The 17,795-nt window shown below is 41.7% G+C and overlaps 1 protein-coding gene across 1 annotated transcript in view; it reads left to right on the top strand.

Annotated features, from left to right (window-relative positions):
* Nucleotides 1-17,795, top strand: part of pitpnm3 (PITPNM family member 3) — a 138,150-nt gene that overhangs the window by 8,422 nt on the left and 111,933 nt on the right. The window contains exon 2 of the mRNA XM_070436713.1: nt 13,625-13,720. Within this exon, the coding sequence (XP_070292814.1) occupies nt 13,625-13,720 (96 nt within the window). The remainder of the gene's footprint in view (nt 1-13,624; nt 13,721-17,795) is intronic.

Genomic DNA, 17,795 nt, shown 5'->3' with positions numbered 1-17,795 from the left:
TGAAAGTTGGGGGAGAAGGGCCTTGGTAAGGGAGGTGACCAAGAACCTGATAGTCACTCTGACAGAGCTCCAGAGTTCCTCTGTGGAGATGGGAGAACCTTCCAGAAGGACAACCTTCTCTGCAGCACTCCACCAATCAGGTCTTTATGGTAGAGTGGCCAGACGGTAGTGGTGCGTGCCCAGTCCCCTCCTGTTCTCCCTGTTCACCCAAGACTGCGTGGCCAAGCACGACTCCAACACCATCATTAAGTTTGCTGACAACACAACGGTGGTAGGCCTGATCACCGACAATGATGAGACAGCCTATAGGGAGGAGATCAGAGACCTGGCAGTGTGGTGCCAGGACAACAACCTCTCCCTCAATGTAAGCAAGACAAAGGAGCCGATTGTGGACTGTAAGAAAAGATGGGTCCGAACAGGCCCCCATTAACATCGACAGGGCTGAAGTGGAGCGGGTCGAGAGTTTCAAGTTCCTTGGTGTCCACATCACCAACGAACTATCATGGTCCAAACACACCAAGACAGTCGTTATAGAGGGCATGACAATGCCTATTCCCCCTCAGGAGACTGAAAAGATTTGTCATGGGTTCCCAGATCCTCAAAAAGTTCTACAGCTGCACCATCAAGAGCATCCTGACCGGTTGCATCAACGCCTGGTATGGCAACTGCTCGGCATCCGACCTATATACTAGGCGTTGTCAGAGGAAGGCCCAAAAAATAGTCAAAGACTCCAGTCACCCAAGTCACAGAATGTTCTCTCTGCTAATGCACGGCAAGCGGTACCGCAGTGCCAAGTCTAGGACCAAACAGCTTCTACCCCAAGCCATAGAACTGCTGAACACTTAATCAAATGGCCACCCGGACTATTTACATTGACCCCCCCTCCCTTTGTTTTTACACTGCTGCTAGTCACTTTTTATTATCTATGCATAGTCATTTTACAAATGACCTTGACTGATCTGTACCCCCGCACATTGACTTGGCACCGGTACCCCCTGTATATAGCCTCGTTATTGTTAGCATCTTGTGTTACTTTTAGATTATAATCATTTTTTTCACTTTAGTTTATTTTGTAAATATTTTCTTAACTATTTTTCTTGAACTGCATTGTTGGTTAAGGGCTTGTAAGTAAGCATTTTCACAGTAAGGTACAACACCTGTTGTATTTGGCGCATGTGACAAATAAATTAGTATTTGATTTGAACTGTTCATCGGGAGCTTCATGAAATAGGTTTCCATGGCCGAGCCTAAGATCACCATGCGGAATGCCAAGCCTTGGCTGGACTGGTGTAAAGCTCGTGCCATTGGACTCTGGAGCAGTGAAAACACAGTTCCCTGGAATGATGAATCTGTTACGGCCGTCGTAAGAACTGGACCAAAGCGCAGCGTGGTGAGCGTACATATTCCTTTTTATTAGAAATGACGCCGACAAAAACAATAAACAATACAAAACAATCGTGAAGCTTAAGGGCTATGTGCCACAAATAAAGTTAACTTCCCATAAAGAAAGGAGGGAAAAGGGCTACCTAAGTACGGTTCCCAATCAGAGACAACGATAGACAGCTGTCCCTGATTGAGAACCATACCCGGCCAAAACATAGAAATACAAAATCATAGAAAAACAAAACATAGAATGCTCACCCCAAATCACACCCTGACCAAACCAAATAGAGACATAAAAAGGCTCTCTAAGGTTACGGCGAGACAGAATCACGCTTCACCATCTGGCAGTCCGAAGGACAAATCTGGGTTTGGCGGATGCCAGGAGAACGTTACCTGCCCCAACGCATAGTGCCAACTGTAGTTTGGTGGAGGAGTAATAATGCTCTGGGGCTGTTTTTTATGGTTTGGGCTAGACCCCTTACTTCCAGTGAAGGGAAATCTTAACGCTACAGCATTAAATGACATTCTAGACGATTCTGTGTTTCCAACTTTGTGGCAACAGTTTGGTGAAGGCCCTTTCCTGTTTCAGAATGACAATGTCCCCATGCACAAAGCGGGGTCCATACAGAAATTGTTTGTCGAGATTGGTGTGGAAGAACTTAACTGGCCTGCACAGAGCCCTGACCTCAACCTCATCAAACACCTTTAGGATGAATTGGAATGCCGACTGTGAGCCAGGCCTAATCGCCCAACATCAGTCCCAGACCTCATTTATTCCCTTGTGGCTGAATGGAAGCAAGTTCCCGCAGCAATTTTTCAACATCTAGCGGAAAGCCTTCCCAGAAGAGTGGAGGCTGTTATAGCAGCAAAGGGGGGACCAACTCCATATTAATGCCCATGATTTTGGAATGAGATGTTCGACGAACAGGTTACCACATACTTTTGATTATGTAGTGTTGTTTTGGGGTGAAATTTCCTTTCATAGGCAAAATGTATTGTGTTTCAAAAGTGATATTGGATTGTGTTTGGTTGTCAAAGCAGCAAAATATCAACATTTAAAGGAGATTTATGTTCTGTTTGGATAGTTCCATCTCTGTTATGTGCCTTTTACTGAGGAGTGGCTTCCGTCTGGCCACTCTACCATAAAGGCCTGATTGGTGGAGTGCTGCAGAGATGGTTGTCCTTCTGGAAGGTTCTCCCATCTCCACCGAGGAACTCTGGAGCTCTTTCAGAGTGACTATCGAGTTCTTGGTCACCTCCCGGACCAAGGCCCTTCTCCCCCGATTGCTCAATTTGGCCAGGCAGCCAGCTATAGGAAGAGTATTGGTGGTTCAAAACTTATTCCGTTTAAGAATGATGGAGGCCACTGTGTTCTTGGGGACCTTCAATGCTGCAGACATTTTTTGGTACCCTTCCCCAGATCTGTGCCTCGCCACAATCCTGTCTCAGAGCTCTACGGACAACTCCTTCAACCTTATGGCTTGATTTTTGCTCTGACATGCACTGTCAACTGTCAACTGTTGTAATGTAACAAAATGTGGAAATAGTCAAGGAGTCTGAATACTTTCCGAATGCACTGTATGTAATGTGACTTAGTCTGGCTTTAATTCCAGTTTGTCTACAAATTAATAATTGATATGTTGCATTCACGTCTCCATCTCAATCAAAAGTTAATTAAGAGGACTAAATCAAATCAAACTTTAAATGCATTTAGTCCTATTCTTTAACTTAGATTTTTGGTTGAGATAGAGATGTGAATTCAACATATAAATTATTAATTTATAGACAAACTGGAATTAAAGCCAGACTGCCATTGGCACAGATGGAACTATCCAAGCAGAAGATGAATCTCTTTCAAATGTTGATATTTTGTTACATTCACAACCAAACACAATCCAATATCACTTTTGAAATACAATACATTTAGCCTATTAAAGGGAAATTCCACCCAAAAACTATATTTTGGTATTTGTTTCATTAGTCCATTGTTGATATAGTCCCAAAATGATTTGCATATCAGCAATCAAGTTTTCAAGATGTATAACTTTCAAAATACAGAAATACAGTCGATATTAACTGGAATTAAAGCCAGACTAAGTCATTGGCACAGATGGAACTATCCAAGAAGAAGATACATCTTCAAATGTTGATATTTGGTGTGATCAAGTATGGTCATATTTAATTTGCTCTGTGAAACACCCTTTGAAATGACTCTCATAGCAATAGTGAATATATTTCTTTTTAAGTGGAGATCTCTCAACAACCATTCTCACGATAGCACATTGGTAATAGTCAGTGACAATTATCAAAGCTAAGCAGGGCTTGGTTAAAACCCTGGATGGGAGACTAAAGCGTAGCTGTGGATAGATCAGTTTTCCAGTAGGATGTGCTGCCCAGCCTATATATATTTTTTCCTATATTGGAAATAACATTGAAGATCTGACGTTGTTTTAAAGGTACAAATTCAACATATTTTATACAAAGTTTGTCTATGTTGAAATTTGGTTACCATAATAACATTATGTTGTGGTTGAAATTTCACCCTCAAAACAACAGTTTACATCGTTGGCTTTTTTCAAATCCTATGTTTTTTCCACGTCACAATACGTTGACAAATTCATTGAATCAACGTTGATTGAACCAGTGTGTGCCCAGTGGGAAGGCCCTTATCCAACTGATTCATTTCTACCTAGATGAAAGTCAAAACATAGCCCTGCTTTTCAGCTTCATGTACCGGTAAATTGAACTGGTCACAGTTGAATTGTTTACATTTTCATTTGATTATTATGTCTGAATCTCAAAGGCTTTTGTCAGTCTGCAGACAAATAAGCACAGAGACACCAGACAGTCCTTGTCTTCTGTGATTCCTGTTCGTAATACGACTCAGTAAGACCATTTCACTGCTAAATAAAAGTTAAAGAGGCGAGATGGTGATTATCACAGAAATGACGGTTGAGCAAACAAGTAGCTTTTGTCCTCAGAACTCATTTGAGAAAGTAAGCAGTGCCATCAATAACCCAGACAAACACATTCCCTAGATAACATTGTTTTCTGCATTAATGGCTTCGGCTGACATCGTTACTGTAATTATCTGATAGTTTTGTTCCTTCATTTATTTTCAGGCATACTCAACATAATAAACTCTGCTTATTGATAAGATCCAAATTGAAAGCTGAAGAAGAATAATCAAGACCAATGATTGCAGTTGAATAAATTAATTTCGAAAGTAATTACGTAGTGTGGTTAATTCTGTATATCTTCTCTGGCAGCTTTGCTGTGTGATGGGCTGAATAATATTAGTGACATCCCTCTGTTCTTCTCAGTCCTCAAACATGTCTTCTGTTTCTCAAACAGCTACCAGCTGCCAACCTGACTGGCTGACAGTGGACTGAAACAAGGAAGAAAATGCAGCTTCATTATGCTCTTAAGTCCGGACTACGTTTGAAACTTAAGTAAATGAACATGAAATGACCCTGCACTGAGGTGCTTATGACAATCAACCACTAGGCAAGCTTTTGGTACTTTAATGAGCTGTATACTTCAAAGCAAGTTAGATGTTGTACGCTATTGCCGGTGCACCTCTTGAAGCTGATCAATTGATGTTATAATAATCTCTGTATTGTAGTCATCTTCATTCCTGGAGTTAGACTCATGTCCCCATTGAGTATGGACTATTTATTTATATACAGTGRATTCGGAAAGTATGCAGACCCCTTGACTTTTTCCACATTTTGTTACGTTACAGCCTTATTCTACAATTGATTCAGTTGTTTTTTCCCCTCATCAATCTACACACAATACCCCATTTGACAAAGCAAAAACAGGTTTTAAGACATTGTTGCACATTTATTTTAAAAAACTACTTAAATATCACATTTACATAAGTATTCAGACCCTTTACTCAGTACTTTGTTGAAACACCTTTGGCAGTGATTACAGCCTCAAGTCTTCTTGGGTATGACACTATAAGCTTGGCACACCTGTATTTGGGAGTTTCTCCAAATTTTCTCTGCTGACCCTCTCAAGCTCTGTCAGGTTGGATGGGGAGTGTTGCTGTACAGCTATTTTCAGGTCTCTCCAGAGATGTTCGATCGGGTTCAAGTCCGGGTTCTGGCTGGGCCACTCAAGGACATTCAGAGACTTGTCCCGAAGCCACTCATGCGTTGTCTTGGCTGTATGCTTTGGTTCGTTGTCCTGTTGGAAGGTGAACCTTCGCCCCAGTCTGAGGTCCTGAGCGTTCTGGATCAGGTTTTCATTAAGGATCTATATCTGTACTTTGCGCCGATCATCTTTCCCCCGATCCTGGCTAGTCTCCCAGTCCCTGCCGCTGAAAATCATCCCCACAGCATGATGCTGCAACCACCATGCTTCACCGTAGGGATGGTGCCAGGTTTCCTCCAGACGTGACGCTTTGCATTCAGACCAGAGAATCTTGTTTCTCATGATCTGAGAGTCTTTAAATGCCTTTTGGCAAACGCCAAGAGGACTGTCATGTGCCTTTTACTGAGGAGTGGCTTCCGTCTGGCCACTCTACCATAAAGGCCTGATTGGAGGAGTGCTGCAGAGATGGTTGTCCTTCTGAAAGGTTCTCCCATCTCCACAGAGGAATTCTGGAGCTCTTTCAGAGTGACCATCGGGTTCTTGGTCACCTCCCTGACCAAGGCCCTTCTCCCCCGATTGTTCAGTTTGGCCGGGCAGCCAGCTTTAGGAAGAGTATTGGTGGTTCCAAACTTCTTCCATTTAAGAATGATGGAGGCCTCCGTGTTCTTGGGGACCTTCAATGCTGCAGACATTTTGGTACCCTTCCCCAGATCTGTGCCTCGACACAATCCTGTCTCAGAGCTCTACGGACAATTCCTTCAACCTCATGGCTTGATTTTTGCTTTGACATGCACTGTCAACTGTTGTAACTTAACAAATAGTCAAGTGGTCTGTATATGTAATGTGCAGCTGCTGTAACATGTAACTTCGATGAGGGGAGTGTCACGCCCTGACCTTAGATATCTATGTTTGCTTTATATTTTGGTTAGGTCAGGGTGTGAKTAGGGTGGGTACGCTAGTTTTTGTACTGTCTAGGTTTTTTGTATGTATAGGGTGTTTGTAAGTCTAGGTGATTTGTATGTCTATGGTAGCCTGATATGGTTCCCAATCAGAGGCAGCTGTTTATCGTGGTCTCTGATTGGGGATCATATTTAGGTAGCCATTCCCCTTTGGTGTTTGTGGGTTCTTGTTATATGTTTAGTTGCCTGTCTGCACTATCCATATAGCTTCACGGTTCGTTTTGTTATTTTGTTCGTTTGTTCAGTGTTCATTCGTTAAAATAAATAAGTATGTACGCATACCACGCTGCGCCTTGGTCTCCTCCTTACAACGGCCGTAACATGGAGGCAGGGATACCCCCCCATCGCCTCCCTCTCTCTCTCTCGCTCTTTCTCGTACCTTAGCGGGAGAGCTCAGTCTCACAACCACTCYTGTTTGCTACTTCAATCACTACGTTGTTGCCAGAAAAATTATAGATATGCCTGGCTGACTCTCTACCAACAAATTACAATGCCAAACAGTTTAAGTGTTACCTTTTTGATACGTTTTCACAATTATTGTTTCCATGTATTATTTATGTATCTTTTGCAACCTCATGTAAGCCCTCAAATAGCCCTATTGTCCATGGAATCTTTGAGCAATGAGACGTTTGTCATTTTCCAATAACTGACGGTTATCATCTAATGTTACAATCTTATGTCCCATCAGTGAAATCGTAGGTTTGGCCTCTATTCAGCAGTGCTGCCAAGTGCTCAACAGGCTGCAGCAGCATTGTGTTCCCTAAACTCTACTCAGGCGTGTGATAATGAATTCAGACCCTAACCTCAGTTATTTATTCAAGCATGCTAAATAGTGTTAATTAGAATTTAATGGCTGTTTGTCATGAGGAAGCACACAGGCACTGGGTTGTCGAGCACTGCCTGTATACCTAACTGGGAGCCTGAAGCTGGCTGGCTGGCTGGCTGGGGAGGGAGGGAGGGAGGGAGAGGGAGCGGGAGAGAGAGAGAGAGAGAGAAAGAGAGAGAGCGAGAGAACACGAGAGAGATAGAGATAGAGAGAGAGAACAGCACTTTACAGTAGCAGCTCTTTGCCACAAACAACAGCTGGGATAGACATGGCTTTTTTAGTAACATTTTAGAGGAAGGGTTTTTATCATTCCCATGTTAGTCTCTCTCAAATATCTTCAATATGGACCACAGATGCTGGTGGTTACTTACCGATAAGGGAATATACTTTAGAGTATGTCTGTAATGCGTTTTTGGATTACTTCATCGCCTACATAAACTCACTAATGCCGCTCATTTCATTTAAAAACTACTTGAGCAATTTCTCCCCACTCTCACTCTTGATATGCGTCATCAGAGGAAAAACGTCTATGTTGAAATCCTGGTCCTGTGCCATAGTCCTGTGCCATATTATACACTCACATTCCCTCCTCCCCCATTAGATGTGGCCATTAGGCGTCATGCTAAAGCAGGAGAGGAGGCCTGATAGCCTTCCTCCTCACTTAGCTCAGTGCAAGGTCTGTTGTCAGAGCTAAGCTATAGAGCAGACCCCTGTACCCTCTCTGCCCCTCACTGGGCTGTCATTTGTCAATGTAAAACTCACTACCACTGACCCTGCCTATGTCTGTAGTGAACCTCAGCACTGACGTATGTGCCCGTTGCTAGGTAGGGAGAATTCCGTGCAGTATACTGTAGGTATTGAGTGAGATTTTATATCAAATGGCAGATTAAGCAGGTTACTATATAAAGACGTGCATTCTGCTGTCTCCCTGGAGCTGCAAAGCAAACTATTATCAAAACAAAAWCATCTTGAGGGTGTGTGGGTATTCCATGTGGAAGGTGACAACTGAGCGATTTAGCACATTTGATGGAGAGATCACTCTCCTCCCCTGTTCCCCAGACCTCTCTTTTGCAAAATGTTTCTTTGGCTGTGGAAATTGATTTTAATTGTGTGTTAAAATGGGATTTAATAAATTAGAAGATGTTAATGAGTATGTCCAATCCACAGAAGACCCGATGGCGCTACTCATTATTTACCTTTGCCCCCCTCCACCCTAGCCTGGTTGCAAGTCTGTCTCTGCTKTTTTGCCAACTCCTTATTGAATTGTCATGCGAATTGACAATTTCGCCCTCTACAAATCACTGTCCCATATCACAGAGTCAGAGCACATTCATACAAAATGTTCTGTATTCTACATATTACATCCTGTTTGTGTGGGATTCAATACATGTRCAGTGGACATGTGAACCAGACCCAAGTGCTCTTTCTACTCTGTGTTGAGAAGAAAAGAACATACCCAGCACACCAAAATTGGTTTTGTGAAAGTTCTGTCACACCCTGACCTTAGAGAGCTTTTTGTCTCTATTTTGGGTTTGGTCAGGGTGTGATTTGGGTGGACATTCTATGTTCTATTTTCTATGTTTTTGTATTTCTTTGTTTTGGCCGGGTATGGTTCTCAATCAGGGACAGCTGTCTATCGTTGTCTCTGATTGGGAACCATACTTAGGTAGCCCTTTTCCCTCCTTTCTYTGTGGGAAGTTAACTTTGTTTGTGGCACTAATGCCCTGTAAGCTTCACGGTTGTTTTTCGTTTGTTGTTTTGTTGGCGACATTTTGAAATAAAAAGGAAAATGTACGCTCACCACGCTGCACCTTGGTCTTCTTCCAGCAACGGCCGTGACAAGTCCCAGAACAATCGTTAGGCGCAGCAAATGTTCTCATACCATAAAAACTGTCCAGTTGTGCTGATGAGTATAGAATGTTGGTATAAAATATTTGCCTGATGTTGCAAAAACTTTCCTAGAATGCATTTAATGTGTTATTTAAAGGTTCCCAGAATATTTCTTTATGTTGTGGGAACAATCTGGTGAGAACACTGTTGGGACATCACAAAACATATTTTCACAAAAGCAAAAAATATTATTTTTTAACCTAAACAAATATGCTATGAATGTCATAAAATCMGACTTATTTGGAAATTGTGGAACATTGTGCAAAATTGTGGAAATGTTCTATGCAACCTTTGTGAATATCAAAATGAGGAAAATGGTGACGGAGCTGCCTGAAGAGTCAGATCACAGTAAGGGTCCAGGACGGTGGAGAGACAGACAGAGAGAGAATGAGGGTGAGCAGATTTCCTGAAGAGAGCTGCATTTTATTATAAGGAGATTACTGTATGTTCCTGATTAAAAGGGATTTACAGTATATCTATGGGTTCTGAGTAGCCCAGATGCAGAGGGTCRGGACATTATCCTTCAGGGGTGCTGAGTTTCCCCCTAATGGCTCTAAGGGAATAGCATGTGAGGAGTTCTTGCTGGGCCAATTCTAGATTTTTGTACCACAGTATGATCAAGGCCAGGGTTTCTAACAACAGAAAAATGTACTGAGAACTCCCATCCATACAAACATTGTTTTTTCTCTCACTTTTTGTAGTCTTTACTATGGTAAACTCCATTATAAAGAAGAGACTGTGAGTGTCAATCCCATTGAAACAATAACATAATACAAAGTGCATCTCCCAAAGCTCTTCACATATTAATGAGCTSTATTTATATGAATCTATCTTTATTTGTTTGCAAATCTTCTCCAACTTCTTGTTTTACATCTGATGATAGGGACCAACAAAAGTCATACGGATATACTGAATATACAGTACCAGTCAAAAGTTTGGKCACACCTAAGGTTTTTCTTTATTTTACTATTTTCTACATGGTGTAGTAATAGTGAAGACATCACAACTATGAAATAACACATGGAATCATGTAGTAACCAAAAAAGTGTTAAACAAATCAAAAATATATTTTATATTTGAGATTCTTCAAAGTAGCCACCCTTTGCCTTGATGACAGCTTTGCACACTCTTGCCATTCTCTCAACCACCTTCATGAGGTAGTCACCTGGAATGCATTTCAATTAACAGGTGTGCCTTGTTAAAAGTTAATTTGTGGAATTTCTTTCCTTCTTAATGTGGTTTGACCCAATCAGTTGGCAACATCAACTGTTCAGGTGGTATACAGGAGATAGCCCTATTTGGTAAAGGCTAAGTCCATATTATGGCAAGAACAGCTCAAATAAGCAAAGAGAAACTACAGTCCATCATTACTTTAAGACATGAAGGTCAGTCAATCTGGAAATCTTAATGTGCAGTCGCAAAAAACATCAAGTGCTGTGATGAAACTGGCACTCATGAGGACCGTCACAGGAAAGGAAGACCCAGAGTTACCTCTGCTGCAGAGGATAAGTTCATTAGAGTTACAAGCCTCAGAATCGGCAATTAAGTACACCTCAGATTGTAGCCCAAATAAATGCTTCACAGAGTTCAAGTAACAGACACATCTCAACATCAACTGTTCAGAAGAGACTGCGTGAATCAGGCCTTCATGGTCAATTGCTGAAAAGAAACCACTACTAAAGGACATCAATAAGAAGAGAGACTTGCGTGGGCCAAGATTACAAGCAATGGACATTAGACCGGTGGAAATCTGTCCTTGGTCTGATTGAGTACAAATTTGCGATTTTTGGTTCCAATTGCCGTGTGTTTGTGAGACGGCAGAGTAGGTGAACAGATTATCTCCGCATGTGTGGTTCCCACGTGAAATATGGAGGAGAAGGTGTAATTGTGTGTGGGTGGTTTACTGGTAACACTGTCAGTGAGTTATTTAGAATTCAAGGCACACTTAACCAGCATGCTACCACAGCATTCTGCAGCGGACTATCATTGTTTTTCAACAGAGACATTGACGCAAAACACACCTCCATGCTGTGTAAGGTTATTTGACCAAGAAGGAGAGTGATGGAGTGCTGCATCAGATGACCTGGCCTCCACAATCACCCGACCACAACCCAATTGAGTGGTTTGGGATGAGTTGGACCGCTGAGTGAAGGAAAAGCAGCCACAAGTGCTCAGCATATTGCGGACTTCTTTCAAGGACTGTTGGAAAAGCATTCCAGGTGAAGCTGGTTGAGAGAATGCCAAGATTGTGCAAAGCTGTCATCAAGGCAAAGGGTGGCTACTTTGAAGAATCTAAAATCTAAAATATATTTTTGATTTGTTTAACACTTAACACTTTTATTACATGATTCCATATGTGTTATTTCATAGTTTTGATGTCTTCACTATTGTTCTACAATGTAGAAAATAGTCAAAATAAAGAAAAACCCTTGAATGAGAAGGTGTGTCCAAACGCTTGATTGTGTAAATGAGGTATTGAATGTATAGAGTAATTAGATTTAAAGGAAATCACTCAGAATACATTACAGAATAGTGTAAATATGTCAGGTGTTTGGTTAATGCCCCTATTTGCAGTCATTATCAATTAGTCATTAGGACATAGTTAGTATTTACATTTTCATCATCAGAGTGTCCCAAATGGCATCCTATTCTCTATATTGTGCACTACTTTTGACCAGGGACCATATGGRGTGTCTCCATACACTCGGCTGTAAACAAATGTAGTCCAATGAAYTGAACCAGGGTGAACCCCTGAGAACCCATTTTCAGTAAGTATTAGCTGTGACAAGCTCCAAACCCAACAATGCAGTAATTAATGTAGGACTAAAACTAACATAAGGTAGACCAAAAACACACAAGAAATAAAAATAAGAAATAAGAAGAACACGAGAAAGTAYGTAAGCATACTATATATATGGTCAGTCAGTTCTAGTAGCCTATTTACAATGTGCAGTGATACTGGAGTTATAGAGGTAGATACTGTATGTATAGAGGTAAGGTGACTAGGCATTAGGATATATGGAAAACAGAGTAGCAGCAGCGTATATGATGATTGTATGTGAGTGGGTGTGTGTAGAGTCAGTATAAATGTATGTGCATATTATGTGTGTGTGAGTAATTGATGAAGTGGGTGTTTGTGCGTGTGTGTTGGAGTATCAGTGTGAGTGTGTAGGGTCCTGTGAGTGTGCATAGAGACACTGCAAAAAGTAAATTCAAGGGTCCTGTCGTGAAAGGTGCTGGCCTAGCCCAGGCTGTGGTTGAGCATAGACTAACCTACCCCCCCCCCCATTTTATGACTCTAATAGAGAACTCCAACGGTTGAGACACCCATCCCTCAATGAGATATTAACAGTGAAAACATTTGACCTGATGGAGTCCTGTAAGAAATGAAAAGCTCATTAATTCCTGTGTAGCGATGAGGAGAAGCGGGCCGTAGGAGAGAGAGAGAGAGAGAGACGGAGAGAGTGAAAACAGTGAGGGCAGAGAAGGTGCCATGGTAATGGAAGCCATGAACTCAGCGTTTCAACATCCAGTATGGTACTCTGCAAATGTCCTCTGGAAGTAGATAATYTAGGGAGGGATGGAGGGATGAGGGGATGAAAAGAGCTGAGATCAAACATAAGCAGCCTGGTGTTGTTGTGTTGTGGAGTAAAGGCTCTTAGATTCTCAGACACTGGCTCTCTGTGTGTAGGGACGGGAAAGCTCACATAACTCAATTAGGTGACATTTTTCTCTCCCATTGCAGTTCTCTGGAAGTTAGCGCAATGGAACGATTTACTTTGTCACTTTCACTTGTCATTGATCTTGTTTGAATTCAATAGTACTTAAAGGAAGAATCGTTGGTTGTCTGAAAGTCATTTCTAATGAACATTATTGACTTTATCTGGCATTACTTTATTAACACTGATCTTAGAAGAACAGAGCTTGAGGGATCTCTCTAAATACTCCCTCTTTCTAGTCCTGAAGAATGGGAATTTGAGGAACTCACTGGCATTCATACTTTTCACATGATATCTGTGTAATACTAAAGATTGATTCAATATCTCAGGTATTGGGTGTTGTTGAGTGTTGTTGAGGGACAGTAGCCTACCTAGATATGGAGCCACCCTCTCCATTGTTTTATGGTTCATAGAGAATATGAGCTGGCTAACCTCTGAACTCAATTGGTTTGCTTCAGAGCCTTATATTTCTTTATATGAGCCACATTCAATTCCTCAAAATAGGGTTCTGGTTTGCTTGATTTGTGCTCTGTAACACTGGAGGCCAATGGAGTCTCTCTGCCCAAGGCCCTACAAGCTAATGCAATTGTTCTGCTGCCGTTTATAGACAGACAATGCACTTGAAGCTGAAAGGAAAAACTTATAGATTCACATAATTCATTTGTTCTTGAATAATGACATGATGCCGTACATAGACGTTTCTCCCGACATAGAAATGTATCTGTTTTTCTCTTTCTACCCCTCAGCCGCTTCCCGCCAGCACAGTGCCTCCCACTGGCGGATGCAGGACATTGCACAGGAGTCTGTTGACAGCTCAGATGAGGAGTTTTTCGATGCCAGAGGTTAGTTTCATTTTTTCATTTGATAACACCCGGAGAGCTTAGTTCAACTCTCTCTCTTTCCTGTCTTTCTTCCTCTCTCATCTTCCCCTTATCTCTCTTCCTTTGTGAGCACCCTGAAAAGTGCCTTATCCTATCACATGGGTCAGGTTGGGCTTACATGCCTGCCAGGCTGATATATTCTCAGGCTTCCTCACAGGTCTTTTGAACAGTGAAAGGGGAAATCATTTGAACTGTAATGCTAGAATCACACATCACCAGGGAATTTGCATGCAGCTTGGGATGTGGTCAGGGGAGCTATTTAATGTGGGTCAATGATTTCTGTTTTGATTGATTGGAGAGAAGTCTATCTCCAGGCTAAGAGAGAGGCTGATTGCTAATGCTAAACCCCCGGTGGGAAGATAGAGGCGAAGGAAGGTGTCTCAGTTGTATAACAGTAATGGTTGCTGATCACTGTTGAGTGGATTCCCTACAGGAACACCGTAGTAACAGGTGTGTTGTTGATCTTAACACCAGGCTTTCACACAGTAGGCGCATGGTGAAAATCATAGGTGGTCTGGAACTATTGTTCCTGTCTGGAATGGAGAGCATCTGTTGCATGTTGCTTGTATGCTCTGTCCTGGCAGCTTTGTCCAACCAAATGTCTTTGTCCTTGTTAACTAATTTCCCTCTAGATCAATACATCTCCAGTCCTTAGTTGTACCTATGTAGTGCACTATATAGGGAATATGGCATCATTTGGAACACCTCCATGGAACCTGAGGAAGATAAATCCTGTCCTGGATGCAACCCAAGACCCTCTATATACCTCTTGTGGAAACGCTAGGGACAAATGTAATCAGTGCTTATGCCGGTTTATCATTTCTAAGCACAGAGGATATTTCTCCCGGTGAGGTCATCCTGACAGTCTCCATCTGCTGTGTCTGTAGTCTAAGAATAGCCCTGTGATTAAGCAGATAATCATCATTAGAGGTGGTAGTTAAAGTGTAAAATATGATAAGCGCTTAGGAAGGGAGAGGCTTTACAGGAAGGGAAATCCTCATGGAGCATAACACACACACACACACACACACACACACGGAACACCACGTCATCACATCAGTAGGATGGGCCTTTGACCGTATTTTAATATAACAGCCAGGGAAATGCGTCATCATGCATGCCTTGTTTATGATCAATCATGTATATGGTTGTATCTGTCGTTTAGGAATAGTGGTAGCATTATTCAGCAGGTTTCAGCAGGTTTGTTCCTATAAAGGATTCTATGTTCCCAGGGAGTATAGATAAGCTGTCACGCCCACTGGGGTAACTGAAAATGTTAATTACGCAGATTCTTTGCTTCAAGCGCTTTTCTTTTAGAGAGATAGATAAGGGAGATTACGTCAAACCAATTCTACAGTATCTTAACACATTGCACCCAAATGTATTATTAACTTGCCTAGTTAAAGGTAAACCCCCCCCCCCCCCAAAAAAAACGTCACATTTCTGTCATCTTGTGTAACACAATGACCAAAATAGCAGCACATTATTCAGATAAACACTTCAGATTTATCTAGCCTCAACACAGTTCCACTTCTCCTGGTGTACACTGCACAGCTTGCCTCAGTGACAGACAACAGAGACCACACTCCTAGTGTCAAGGCTCAGAAGAAGACCCAGATGCAGACAGTTTCGAAGTAACAAAAGTTTATTACAAAAACAGGGGGGCAGGCAAACGACAGGTCAAGGACAGGCAGANGTTTATGATCAATCATGTATATGGTTGTATCTGTCGTTTAGGAATAGTGGTAGCATTATTCAGCAGGTTTCAGCAGGTTTGTTCCTATAAAGGATTCTATGTTCCCAGGGAGTATAGATAAGCTGTCACGCCCACTGGGGTAACTGAAAATGTTAATTACGCAGATTCTTTGCTTCAAGCGCTTTTCTTTTAGAGAGATAGATAAGGGAGATTACGTCAAACCAATTCTACAGTATCTTAACACATTGCACCCAAATGTATTATTAACTTGCCTAGTTAAAGGTAAACCCCCCCCCCCCCCAAAAAAAACGTCACATTTCTGTCATCTTGTGTAACACAATGACCAAAATAGCAGCACATTATTCAGATAAACACTTCAGATTTATCTAGCCTCAACACAGTTCCACTTCTCCTGGTGTACACTGCACAGCTTGCCTCAGTGACAGACAACAGAGACCACACTCCTAGTGTCAAGGCTCAGAAGAAGACCCAGATGCAGACAGTTTCGAAGTAACAAAAGTTTATTACAAAAACAGGGGGGCAGGCAAACGACAGGTCAAGGACAGGCAGAMGTCGGTAGTCCAGAGCAGAGTCCGAAAGGTACAGAACGGCAGGCAGGCTCAGGGTTAGGGCAGGCAGAATGGTCAAAAACCGYTAAAGCTGGAGACAGACAGGAGCCCGTCACCATCTTGGAGGGCGGTCCAAYTGATTAGCCAAGCAAGGGAAGTTTGCAACGTAAGCCCRTCAGCCCTCGTTTTTAGTCYAGTTTGCGAGTGTACAATTATGTTCACMTRGGGGCCTGAAACTCCCCATAATTCAATTTGCGACGATTGTACATCCGCTAAGAAAAGTCAGCCTAAAATTAAAACATCAACGTCAATATATGGAGTCTGTCACGGCCGTCAAAGGAAGAAGTGGACCAAGGTGCAGSGTGGTGAGCGTACATTTTTCCTTTATTTAAAATGACGCCAACAAAACAATAAACCATATACAAAACGAACGTGAAGCTTAAGGGCTATGTGCCACTAACAAAAGTCAACTACCCACAACGAAAGGAGGAAAAAAGGGCTACCTAAGTATGGTTCCCAATCAGAGACAACGATAGACAGCTGTCCCTGATTGAGAACCATACCCGGCCAAAACATAGAAACACAAAATCATAGAAAACAAAACATAGAATGCCCACCCCAAATCACACCTTGACCAAACCAAATAGAGATATAAAAAGGCTCTCTAAGGTCAGGGCGTGACAGAGTCAACATACAAGCGTAAGTAAAAACGAATGTAAATTAAGTTAGAAATTGTGCTACTAATGCACGACGGCACAAACAGGTCTCGTAAAAGTAATGATGTTTTTGTTTGGTTAGCTTTTGGAAGTTGTAGAAATAAAATTGTTTCCTTCTTTCAGAGAAGTTCCAGCAGGCAGGCGTAACATTATTTAGCTATTTAATTTGCTACTATCATACAGTATGCTTATATGATAAATTATATATTAATTTATGTAGACATGCAATCATAATTGACTATAGCGTATATACAAAGCACCCAAGCTACCGGTGGCTGAAACACAATCATCGCGGATGAACGAGTGACGAATTTTTGGGCAAGGGGTGGTCCCATTTCAATCATTCCTTCCTCCCTTCCCTGCAAGTGTATATTCGTGAGTCTGCATGATACGTCATCAGGAGTGTCCGCTTACAGTTTTTAAAATCACTTTGGCTACTATATTTCAGAACCTTGATGTCATTTTCACACCTCTAGCACACAAACCCACAACCGATGATCAAAATGCAATTTTTCGAAACTCTACACTTTTTTCCAATTGCTTGGATACAATACACATAAAGCTAAGATCATTTGTTCATGAACTAAAATCACCTGTTCAAAATGACACAACTAAACATCAAAGTATTACATTTCAAAATGCAATTCACACATCACATCTGAGATGACTGCTATTCATTTCAATACAATGATCTAAATATCAATTGATACAACTGCTCAAATGATAAGTAACTGTTGCATTAACTCTTAATGCATAGTTTTATGGAAACTGATGAACAATATTCCATGTTTAGATCATGAAAGTTTAAGGATAACGAGATCCATTGAACAAATTACTGTGGAACATAACCCAATTGGATACAATATCCATATGGCTATGTATATATTTCATCATCATTCTTTATCAGACCACAGTCTCTATGGTCCCATGTACCACTTTTCCAGAACCATAGTTTCAGATTTGACCATTACGGTACACTCCACCGGTCACTATATTGGTACACCTATCTAGTAACTGGATAGGAACCTTCTTTGCCTCCACAACAGCCTTAATTA

Source organism: Salvelinus sp. IW2-2015, linkage group LG4p, assembly GCF_002910315.2.
Source record: "Salvelinus sp. IW2-2015 linkage group LG4p, ASM291031v2, whole genome shotgun sequence".
Classification (NCBI taxonomy): Eukaryota; Metazoa; Chordata; class Actinopteri; order Salmoniformes; family Salmonidae; genus Salvelinus; species Salvelinus sp. IW2-2015.
This window is presented reverse-complemented; position numbering and strand designations above follow the sequence as displayed.